The 12,232-nt window shown below is 39.0% G+C and overlaps 1 protein-coding gene across 1 annotated transcript in view; it reads left to right on the forward strand.

The window, feature by feature from the left end:
- Window positions 1-11,940, forward strand: part of LOC119411852 (TOX high mobility group box family member 2) — a gene marked incomplete in the record, with an annotated part of 120,445 nt that extends 108,505 nt beyond the window's left edge. The window contains 5 exon segments of the mRNA XM_037678801.1: window positions 1,218-1,448; window positions 6,715-6,795; window positions 9,323-9,733; window positions 9,816-9,964; window positions 11,467-11,940. Coding sequence (XP_037534729.1) covers window positions 1,218-1,448; window positions 6,715-6,795; window positions 9,323-9,733; window positions 9,816-9,964; window positions 11,467-11,509 — 915 coding nt within the window.
- Window positions 11,941-12,232: the final 292 nt, after the last annotated feature.

Raw genomic sequence — 12,232 nt, forward strand, 5'->3', positions numbered from 1 at the left:
GATGGATGGATGGATGGATGGATGGATGGACGGACGGATGGATGGATGGATGGATGGATGGATGGATGGATGGATGGATGGATGGATGGATGGATGGATGGATGGATGGATGGATGGATGGATGGTGCCATGCCACCCAGGCAAAAGGAAGCTGTTTTGACCATTAAATAAACACATAATAAACGCAACGGGTCAGCCATGATGCATAATAAATGTGACTTATATGCCAAAGCAACTTATTATTTATTAATTTTTTCCTCTTCATGATGCTTTTGTTGACTGATGGGACTTATCCGCCAGAAAATATGGTACTTCATTCAGAAACGTAGGAATGGTTTAGGTTGGATGATCAAAAGCTTTGCCGTTCTTGCCAGTCCTAACCATCTCTGTCATTGGTTGGTCCATCTGGCTCCTTTAAATTAGTCCTTTTTTAAATTAAGGATCATGTATAGATTTTATTTTATTAATGATAAAATCTCTAAGAAATGGCCAACAACTCATTATCTCCATGCACATGCTCCATTTCTATCAAAGTCTATATAAGTATGCTATTACATCTTCCGTTTCCTTAGTGTTTCAGAATCATCCATGTATTTAGCTGCTATTTTCACTGATACAGTATGAGTAAAGGAGGATCCTTTAGTTTAAAAAATACATTTCCCTGCCTATACATATCTGCCAGGCTTCTCATGGTGTATGTGAATAAAAACGATTACGATCTCTCCTATCAGTAAGTAATTCCATTTGCTCTCTCCAATTCATTCGGAGACCACATCAAAGCCAAGGAAGATACATCAAGCAATTCAAAAGTCCTTTCACCCCTGGCATGAAAAGTCAGAATTTATTACTTGCTGAGCAACTGCAAAATAAAGATTTGAAAAGGTATGATAAATTCAACTAGTGCAAGATTTTTTTTTTTTTTTTTTTTTTTTGAAAAAGTGTTGCGGGGGATAAAAATGGCTCCTTTCAATACCAGCTGTGAAAACGTGATTATCAGTGAAACATTGCTGCAATATTTAGAACATTGGTTATTAAAGAAAGGAGTCAAATTAATGAAGTTTACATGCATCACCTGGACCCAGCATTGTACACAATCATTAGAGAAGCAATTATTCATTGTATGTGTGAGTTTAATTTTAGTGTGTGTGGAATTGGTAGCTGTAGTTTCAGTGTCAATAAGCTGTTTTGTTGTTTTCTTTGCTATGATCGTCTTCCAGATGACAGGTGAGAAGCGGCCATCTTCAGAGATGATGAAGCCCAAGCCCAAACCCCAAAAAAAGAAGAAGAAGAAGGATCCTAATGAGCCCACTAAGCCTGTGTCAGCCTACGCCTTGTTCTTCAGAGACACCCAGGCACACATCAAAGGACAAAACCCCAACGCCACCTTCGGAGACGTATCAAAAATCGTCGCTTCCATGTGGGACGGCCTGGGGGAGGAGCAAAAACAGGTATTCAGATCAATGCAATTATTATTATTTAAATAACACCAAATCACAATAGAAGTCATCTCAGGGCACTGAACAGAAACATTCATATATAAAAATCATAACACTTTATTTGAGGAGCAGACTGCTTTGAATTTAACTCCATCACAGAACTCTCATCTTGAGCAAGCATGAAGGTGACAGTGGAAAGGAATAACTTAAAACGGGACAATGTGTCAGCCTCATGGACAGAAACTGGATGTTGGTTCCACAAGAGAGGAGCCTGATAACTGAAAGATCCTCCTACCATTCTGCTTTTGGAAACTCTAGGAACCTCAAGTATGCCTGCAGTTAGAGAGCGAAGTGCTCTGCTAGGAAAATACGGAGCAATAAGATCTCAACTATAAGATGGAGCTGGGTTGTTGAGGGCTTTGTAGGTTAGAAGTAAGATTTTGAATAAAATTCTGAATTTGACAGGGAGCCAGTGGAGAGAAGCTAAAACTGGAGAGATATGATATCTCCCACTAACTCCAGTTAAGACTCTGGCAGCGGCATTTTGGATCAACTGAAGACTTTTTAAAGAAGTATTTGAACACCCAGATAATAAACCACTGCAATAGTTCAGTCTAGATGTGACAAATGCACGAACCAGTTTTTCTGCATCACTTTTAGATAAGATGTTTCTAATTTTAGCAAAATTACGCAGGTGGAAGAAGATATATTATCACTGTTTGTGTACACATTCTGAAACATATATCACATGCATTCAGTTAAGTCAGGGAACGTCAGTAAAAACTTTTTTTTTTCTTATTGTAGGACTAGGCATTTGGAATTCTGTTTTTATTTTTAAGACTTTAAATCACATTTGATGCACTTAAAATATATTTTATTGACTTGGTGCAGACAATTGCTCTACAACGAACATGATTTGATTCATACCAACAGAAATGAGCTGAATTAAGTTTCATGCTTTCTTTCTTACACAAAAATCATTACAATGGGTTATAAATATTTCATAAAATCTGAATTTGTGGAACATTTGAGTTCGATTATTACATTCATTTTCAAATTTTTGCAACTAAATAAGACAGAAAGAATATTTCAATCATAACACTAACATTCTTATAACTTTTCTAGGATGATGTTTTAAACATGTTAGAGATTTAGAGCGTCACAGCTGTATCTTTTTTTTTTTGTTGGTCATCAATAGTGTGGTTATAATTAACTGAAATTGATTTGATTTGATTTTAGCCCAACCTGTGCATTTAAAAGCACCTTCGCATTTACTGCAGCTTACTGATTCCACAGTGAAGCCCAGTTTCAATCACATCTGAACACATTCCAGGCCATCCGAGTCAAATAGGTTCCCGTGTGTTTGTGGTAACAAATGATGGTGTGAAATGAAGGGAGAACGAGACAGTCTGACGATCATGCACGGACTCATATTTTTAGAATATCCAGTCAGGGCACAGCCTATTGGGTGTCAAATAAAAGCACCTGTCTCCATGACAAAGTGCAGCCATTCTCCGCACAGCCACCATCTACCAGACCCCATCCAGCATGTGTCTTTTTCTCCCACCAAACCTACTTTATACGCTGGACTTTAGAGGCCGGCTGTCCCTTTTATTTGCAGTTAATTTTTGCTGCCTTGGCCGAGGCTCTTCACCATGAATCTTCATTTCGCCACTGACACCCTTGAATGTGAATTCCTCATTTCCTGTCCTTTTATTTATATCTGTTGCCTGGTGATTTGATCATGCTGGGAATACAAGATTAGCAATTGCCTTGTCCTTGGTTTTCCCTCAAGGACATCTGCTCCAGAAATGTTATTGTTTGCGTTTCTTAACCCTTTGTGTCCTGAATTCTTTTAAGCCTTTTATTTTACTTTTTCCATTTTTTTTGGTTTGTTTTTGCTCACTCATCAAAAATCCATCCATCCATCCCTCACGGTTGAACCTGAAAACAGAAAGAGGGCTAATAAAATCCTCTCATTTTGCTTTCCCATCCGCAGCTATTTTTCTTTTAATTTAATTGTGCATTCATGTGTTTAATCAAACGTGCCACCTCACAGGACACATAATTAACTTGAGGTAAATGATTCATTGTGGAATGAAACGTAGCACTCGGTCTAGGCAGTAACCGTTGTGATTACTCTAATTATTACTACAAACTAGCACTGACATTTATTACTACACAACAAATGGATAAACGTGACAACAGTGTAGTTACAGAAAAGAACCAATTCAGTTAGTGCATATTAATACTGATCAGAGTCATTAAAATAGCTGCCTTTGCTTTTTACCGTGCTGTAAACTTTAAAACGTGTGCCTTTTCCCCAGTAATGGTAGTTGGAAATGCATTTATGTTGAATTTAAAGCTTTACTGTATCCACACAGATTTAATTCTGAGCTCCTGGAGTTCTCTGTGTTTTTCTGTCACATCACGGCTGCAGAACGGTTGAGATGTGTTCTGTAACGTCGCCGTCAGACCCTCTGGAGCCTTGCAGAAAAACCTGAATGTAAACACAACCTTTCTCCTACACACAGCTTTGTTTTAACTAGATCCTGGCTGCTGTTTCCAATTACCTGTAGCCCTCCTTGAACATACCATGCAGCAAAAATAAAAAAAAATAACTCACATGAATGCACAGAAGAAAGCCTTTTTTTTATTATTTTACTTCATTTTGTATTAGAAGAAACGATCAGAAGTTTCACCACTTTGATTTGTTTTCTGCTCGTGATGTTTTTTTTTGTTGTTGTTGTTGTTGCGTATCAGTAACGCCCCACACCCTCCCTAACACACACTCACACACACATTTCTTGTGTTGTTTTGTGTCTCAAAAGCTGTCCTTGAGCTCAGCAGAACAAAGTCTGTTTTTTAAACTCATTCTTGTGTTCACATTTTATTTTTTTATTATTAAATCACAGCATTTTTTCATTATTATTATTGTTTCCAAAAGCATGCACTTTATATTGTAACATCAATGCTTTTTTAGTCCCGTGTTCTTCCTCAAGGTGACTATATGTGTGAAAGCTGCTCCAGAAACACAAAATAACGTTTTTTGTTTGTTTTGTTTTGTTTTCCAGTTGTTGTTTTTTTTTTTTTTGTTATTCGAGATTAAGATCAATTTTCAGTTTTAACGGCGGCACGACAGAAAAGTGCTAATGGGTTTGGGAGGGAGGAGAAACCTTAGCTTTATTTAAATGAGTCGGTGTTTTGGATTTGTGTACCAGTGAAAGGTCAGAGATAAAACAACAACTAAAAAAATGTTATAAAAGTAGAAACCCGTCACTTAATTTAAACAGCACCCAGGAATTAAACTCAGATTTAAATTGATGTTGCCATTTTTCCCCCTCGTTTATTTTTCTGATTTTTTGTTATTCATATGCATTATAGTGTTTTAAATTCTCCTTATTTTTCCCGTCTGCCATTTCTCCTCCATCTCTGCTTCCCAATTTCTTTCCTCACCTCCTCCTCCTTCTTATCCCCTTATCGTTCGGGCATGCAGGGTAATCACTCCCTTCAGTGGCAGCAGGGTGCGGGGTTATTGTCTCCTGTAATTAAGCGGTTATCAAACAAGGACAATTCATTAAGGTACAATTAGGGGCTAATTCAGACGGGACACCTCTGTGTCAGGATTACGATGGAGGCATATGCTCTCTCCCTCTCAGCTTTGTTATTTTTAATTCAGACTGACCTGCAGCCTTTAACCGCTAATGGATTCACTCACTTTGAAATAATTAGACATCCTTAGGCATGGTAATTTATTTAAAAGTATCTACTATTGCTCGACTCATTAGCTGTGTTAAGTTAATTGGGAATTAAAGCTGCTTGGAGTAGTTTGGGTTATTCACATGTGAGGGTTTAAGAGGTGACGGGAAAACATTTTTGCTGTTCTTTTTTGAAAAATCGTCACAAATTTAAAGTTTCTTGTTTCCCTTTATTGTTTTGTTTCAAAATATCAGAATGTATTAGATGAAAATGGTTCAAGGATTCAAGGATCTTTATTTGTCGTTCGCACCACATGTGGTACATGTGGTGGAACAAAATTGTGTGCAGGGTTACATCCAACAAAAGCATTACAATGTGTGTCAAAGAAAAACAGGAATAAGATCTGAGATATGAACTAAGAAAAACAACTAAAAATTCACCAAGCACTAGCAGCATTAAAACAACAGGCTCAGGGTAGAAGCTGTTCCTCAGTCCAGTGGTTCTAGACTTAATGCTCCTTAACCTCCTTCCTGAGGGGAGTGGGGCAAAATGTGTATGTGCTGGGTGAGTGGGGTCCTTCATGATGCAGGTGGCCCTGATCACATGATAATATGATATAATAATAAATTATCATAATAATATTGCAAATGGAGATGAGTAAGAAAGCAAACATTTGTTTGAGCAAGAGATTGTATCCGCCTTCAACCCAGTTTCTTTGCTGTCCTATGTGTTTGTTTGTTTATTGACTATGTGTTCGTGGCTGACAGATTATGTGCATTTGGCAGCACATGAATGCTTAATGGTTATTCTACTCCACCTTTTTGAAAGAAGTGACCCTGCGTATGTCGCCACAGACAGTATCTCATGGAGGATCAGTAATTACAGACTTCATTCACTCACACAAGCGCACACTTTCCTTCATATTAAAATGCCCGGAGATGAGCAGAGATCTGAGTCTTTCTTTTATTTTTTTAGTTTTTTTATTTATGGAGGTGGACTTAAGTTGCTTTTGCTGCATCAGAAAGTCAGTGGTGGCTATATGGAGCCTGTGAGTGACATGTGATGACATTAACTTGAATTCCCTGTCTCCACGCATGATTTGAGGTTCATTCAGAAGGCTAGAGATTGCCTTTTCTTGCTCACGCTGTTTTGACTTCTTTTATTTCTTTTTCCTTCGCGTCTGAATGATTTGCTGGGACATCAGCTCTGATTAAGAGATGAGCAACAGCCTTAATGGAGGAGAAGACTGGAAAGCAGTACACAAAGTGACAAACAGGGTCTCAGTCGTTGTTTACCTGAACATTTATTTTCAAGTTGTGCACAGTCTCTCTTGACATTTCATTTTGCTTTGAATTGGACTTTCTAAAAAGCAAAGGATTTGAACGCATCAACATCATGCAAATGTCCAAGTCTCATTGACCTGATAATTGTGAAGCAAATGTGTGTGAACTGTTTGTCATCACCTCTGCGATTCCACAAATCTCATCCGCATCAGTTGCTGTGGAAGACAGTCTCATTCTAGCCTTTGGCATCAGCTTGTAATCAAACATCGTTGTTGTTGTTGTGTTTGCTCCTGCAGAGCTACAAGAGGAAAACAGAGGCTGCTAAGAAGGAGTACCTGAAAGCTTTGGCCGCCTACAGAGCCAGTCTGGTTTCCAAGGTAACAGCAGGGGTCACATCTTTGATATACATGGGTCAGCAGCAATATATGGGATGATAAATTAGACAGAATTCCTCTCGTTTTCATTTCAAGGAAAAGAGCTACAAACTGCACAAAGGGTTTTTAGCATGCACGCATACTAAATGTATATATTTATGCATATATATATATATATATATATATATATATATATCTTTTCATTTCTATATATATATATGTGTGTGTGTGTTTGTGTGTGTGTGTGTGAATGAGAAACAATATGTATGTGCTCTTAAGAGAACAGACTAAATTAGGCCTCAAACACACCCAATTTGTATCCTGGGGAGAAATGAAAAGTAATAGTGCTCATCTGTGTGCACAAGTAAAAGCAGGAGTGGACATTACCTGTCATTTGCTGTCCTCCTGGTGCTTCGTTCTTCCCTGGTGGGCCACTAATGTGCTGGCTGAGGTTTGCTCACATTCACTGCTCTCTCTTTGATGCCCAGAGTATTAACATTCATCTGTCAATATTTGTTTAAAAAGCCCAAAAAGCTGAGCAAACCACACTTCAAATGTCTGTGAGGCTTTGACAATAGTTGCAAATGTACCAGGGCTGCTTCATTCTGTGGGTGTGCAGCGTTTCATTTCTGTCTCTCTACATTGTTCATCATATTCAACTCTAAATTGCATTAGCATATGCCAAGCTCCTCCCCCTCGCCCTCCATCCCTCCTCCCTTGAACGCGACGCCGCGCTTCCTCTCATGCTCATGGACGGAAAACAAGCACCTTGATTAAGGCGTGCATAGTTAATTCATCAGCCTCTTCACTGTGGCGTACTTTCAACTCAAAAGACCATTCTCATCTCTTGTTTCTGGTGCGATTAGACATTCAAGGCGTCCTATACAGAGGCTTGATTGATGCCATATGCTGCTAGTCAAAAATCTGAGTGACAAAAATAAACCTGCAGACCTTCTTTCACTCACATTCAGCAGCAGAACTGAGCCTCATCCTTCAAAATGACTTTCAGTTTTAAATCACCAATGAAGGCGTCTTTTAGAGTGAATTGGAGTGGGTGGAATTGGAGGTAATTGGAGGTTCATTTGAAGGATTTGCATCCTCAGTGTGCACCTGTTGCCCTTTTGTTTTGTAACACTTGTTAGTTTGTTGGGGGGTTGGGGGGGGGGGGGGGGGGGAGATTAAAAGCTTGATTGCAATCTATGTGCTATTAGCTCATCTTCTGTGTTCATTTATATCCCAAAACGTCATAAATGTAAAGAGAATGAGCTAAAATGTACCTATTTTATTTTATTCTAATCCTCTTAAATTGATGACAATAAGAAGTAGTCCCACACCTCTGCTCAATTCCCACTTTAAAAAATAAGTCTTGAGACCTATCATGTCACTCTCCTCTTCTTCCTTCACCTCATTTCTTCAGTATTTCATTTTCCACTTGACCCTGCAAATGTGCCTGTCCCTCTGCCTTATCCATCCCCTCATCCTGTCCCATTGATTATTTCAGGGATTCAGCTGGATGGATGTGAGCCATTACTAAATAGCAGAACCCACACATCACCTCAGCCAGTCTGACAGCTAATGAGAAACACTAGAAATATTTCATACTTACACCTTTGGAAGAAAGTGAAACAGGAAAACTTGAAGAAGAGATGCATACATGTGAGTGCTGAGGTGGCTGTGTGGGGTTAAAAAAATAATTAAAGATAATAAGCCACAGGGCTTAAGACACTTTAGCTCTTTAGTAGAATGGTATAGATTTAGTCATGAGTATGTCATATTTCCATATCAAAATAGATTGTCACATTTTAATGAAACATAAATATATAAACTGTCATTAATTGTTAAAAAAAAAAGTTTAACTTTTGCTTGCCCGCATGAAGTCCATTTGTTTTAATTGTTGAAATGATTGAACAAAAATTTACAAGTAAACAAATCCTTAAATGAAAAACAGCTCAATGGAAAAAATCATTTTAAATAAATCTGTGCTTATTTGGGGTGAGGGAGTTGCTTTGTAGTTTTGTCGACAATGCCTTAAAAGCAACTTCTGCATTATATTGATACTATTAATTAAGGCATGCATTTGAAGATAAATTCACGCACATCTATAGTTGTGCAGGTCACAAGAGGTCCTGCAACTGACCAAGCCACCTTTGCATTTTGTCATGCAAAGAAGGGTGGGTGAATAGAAAAGTGTGGTTACAGACTAGATAAAATAGATGCTAAACGGTTATTATTTCTGGTGTTTTGACACAGGAGTTTTTGAACTTGATGTCACTATGTATTGTTGTCATGAGGAGACCTTTCTAGAATCATGGATTCACAAGTAAAGTCAGACAAAATTGCAAAAGTTTTCAGAAAAGTTTAAAACAAGGTGAAAAATTGCATTATAACTGAAGTTCGATCTGACTGAAATGCCCCAAATGTCTAGACAGAATGAACACAGATCTTAAATCTGTGAATTAGAATTGACTCTAAAATACGTGCACAAGTCTGACTAGTGGAACTATTTTTGATGGTTTTGTCACTCTTCCAGACGTATAATGAGCCAGTGGACACAAAAACTGCCCAAACGAGTCAGGCTTCTCCACATATGATGACAGCCAACACGCCCCTGTACAGTGTGCCACCTCCCCCCCAGCCGTCATCACCATACCTGGGCCCCGGGCCCTTCCCTCTCACTGACCTGCAGAGCTACGCAGGACACGCCCCCCGCCACACTCTGTCGCAGACGCTCAGCCAATCACCAATGCTGCCCAGCATTAGTGCCTCTCCACCTTCCTCCTTTCAGATCAGCCCACCGCTTCACCCCCACCAGCAGCTCTCCCTGCACCAGAGCTCGCTCCTCAACCAGCCTATCCGCATGCAGCAGGTCCAGTCCCAGCCAATCATCTCCCACCAGATGGGGCTTCAGGCCTCTCTCCACTCCCCTCCTCCAGGGCAGCAGGTACAGAAACAAACTGAAGCATGGATGATAAATTTGCTTCTTACAGATGGTTTAATTCTCTGGATGTGTTTCTTTGTTTTAGGGTTTTTCCCACCTTCAGTCAGAGTACCAGAAGAGCATCGGGGGATCCCAGTCTCCAGGAGCCCCTGGCCCCGGTCCGGGAGCTGGAGTGGCTCCGACCCATGAGTGGGATGGTGAATACTGCAATCGGGAGTGTGGCAACCACTGCAGGTTGGTGTGGACAGGTTATTTTAATCGTGTTTTAGCATTTGGTTTAGTCTGTCCTAACTACCTTCACAATGTGTCTGTTGTCTGATCTGTTGACTCACAAAATACATTTCTTTGATTTGAGGGTTTCTGGTGGTGTTTCTGATAGATACAGTCTAATCCAAGTCTTAAACCAAAAACGCCCTTAGAAAAAAATACAGTATTTTTTGCCATATAGGTCGTGTTTTTTTTGCATAATTTGCATGCCTTATAACTTATAGGCCAAAGTGGCATATTTATGGATTTTTTTCCATATTTTAAAACCAAGTTTTGGCTGAGATATGACCGTTACCATTCATTCTGACATTCTGAAAAAATTTGAACACTACCATTTTCAGCCACAGATGGCAGTTGAGTAGTAAGGCATGCCGCTGTATCATGCAATAGGTAAAAGTGGCTATTAATGCCACAATCGACTTGCCTTAGCTTGCCATCGTCATCTGCCTGGAGCAACCACATCAGCTTCTTTTCACTGTGCCGCCCCAGCGAAATACATTTGATTTGACCATCAAAGTGCATTTCTTAAGTAAAAGTTTAACAGAGACACACCTTTACTATAAAGTTGAGCTAACAAATAATTGTTTTAGGTGGTTATCTTGTTAAATTTCGAAGAAATGGACCGAGTCGCCCTCTGCATGTTCATGTTTCCGCCTATCAGCTTTTGAAGTGCTGCTGATTTGGCCATTGAAGTGCATTTATTAAGAAAAAGTTAGCCTGAGCCACACCTTTACTATATTTTTGAACAAACAAATAATAGTTTTTAAGTGTTAATCTTATTCAGTTCTTGTTAAAGTTTTCCCGTGCACGCTCCTGTGGCCGCTATTTGGCAGCATATCGATTTTTGACACATCAGCCCACATTTCCGAGTTGTCAGCGGTGACGTGTGACAAACGTGATGCATCAGCGGTGCTGCATAAGCGGTGATGCATAATAGATGCGAAGTATATGGAGAAGCAACGTATTTATGGATTTTTCCAGTTTATTAGACATATTTGGACTGACGCGACTTACAGGGCGGTGCGAAATGTACGGTGGAAATTACAGTATGCAACAATTTATAAATTTATGTAACACTTATTGGGACATTACTACCTTTTCATAGGGAAAACAATTATAGTCTGAATTTACTGCGATAAGTCAATAACCCCTGGAACTTGTAGTTCATGGCATTTGAAGGAATCACAAAAATACACACAAAAACACAAAAAGCTGATCATTAACATTTTAGGATATAATTTTTACAGCCTGCAGTTCAGTTCAAGTTCACAATAATTATTTTATTAGCAGGCAAGAAACCAAGACAAATGAACCCGAGACAACCAGGAAATAAACCTTTTTTATGACTGATCATATACATTTGATATTTAAATGTTTTGATGTTGTGCTTGATATTGTTTGTCTTTCTGAACCTTTAGCGTCTAATTTATTGTTCTACTTCTTTTGCCTTTGTTTTTCGTATCTTACAGCGGCAGCATGATAGGCAGGGACAAGCCCCTCTACCTCACCTGAAACTGAAGATTTTACTCTGCTGACAAACACGACACCAAGGAGTCTACTCTCACAACCACCCCACACCCCCTCCCTGTCCCAGCCCCCTTTATGATGCACACGTTTAGATCCAGTGTAATATTCACATACAGTTTCATGCTTCTCCAAAACTGTCACCAACATTTTTTTCGTTCTCAAAGTAAAAAATATTTTTCTCGGTTCATAGATTTTGTGACCATTTTTTGGACTAGATGACTACTGTCTGCACCACTCATTGTGTTAGCAGTCCCCTTGCTGTTTAAATTTACGAAGCACTTATGATGCATCCCTTCCTCCTCCTGAGACGTGTCTATAAGTCCCATCTGATATGCAGGTCAGGCTATAGAGCTCCTCTTGTGTCGCCATCAAAAAGTCCCCTCAGGGACCCCATCCAGCTTTAAGTAGAACTAAAAGAAACAAATAAATATACTATCTCCATTTCTGTCATTTTTTTTTCTTCTTTACTATGTTTTTTTTTTTTTTAATTGTTGAAGCTGTCTTATTTATTTCTTGCTTGCAAAAAATATTTGACTTTAATTGTCGTTGTTACTATTTTTTTTTATTCAACTTTTAAATTTGATTTTATTTCTCGTTTTTGCCAAACAGTGATGGGCCCTGTAATGTAAACAAATATTAACTCCTAGTATGTTCAGCGTAGGCCTTGATGTTATGGTAGCTTCGCTTACGGGCCGAAAGAATCAACCG

The sequence above is a fragment of the Nematolebias whitei genome, chromosome 7 (genome assembly GCF_014905685.2).
Source record: "Nematolebias whitei isolate Nwh7 chromosome 7, NemWhi1, whole genome shotgun sequence".
NCBI lineage: Eukaryota > Metazoa > Chordata > Actinopteri > Cyprinodontiformes > Rivulidae > Nematolebias > Nematolebias whitei.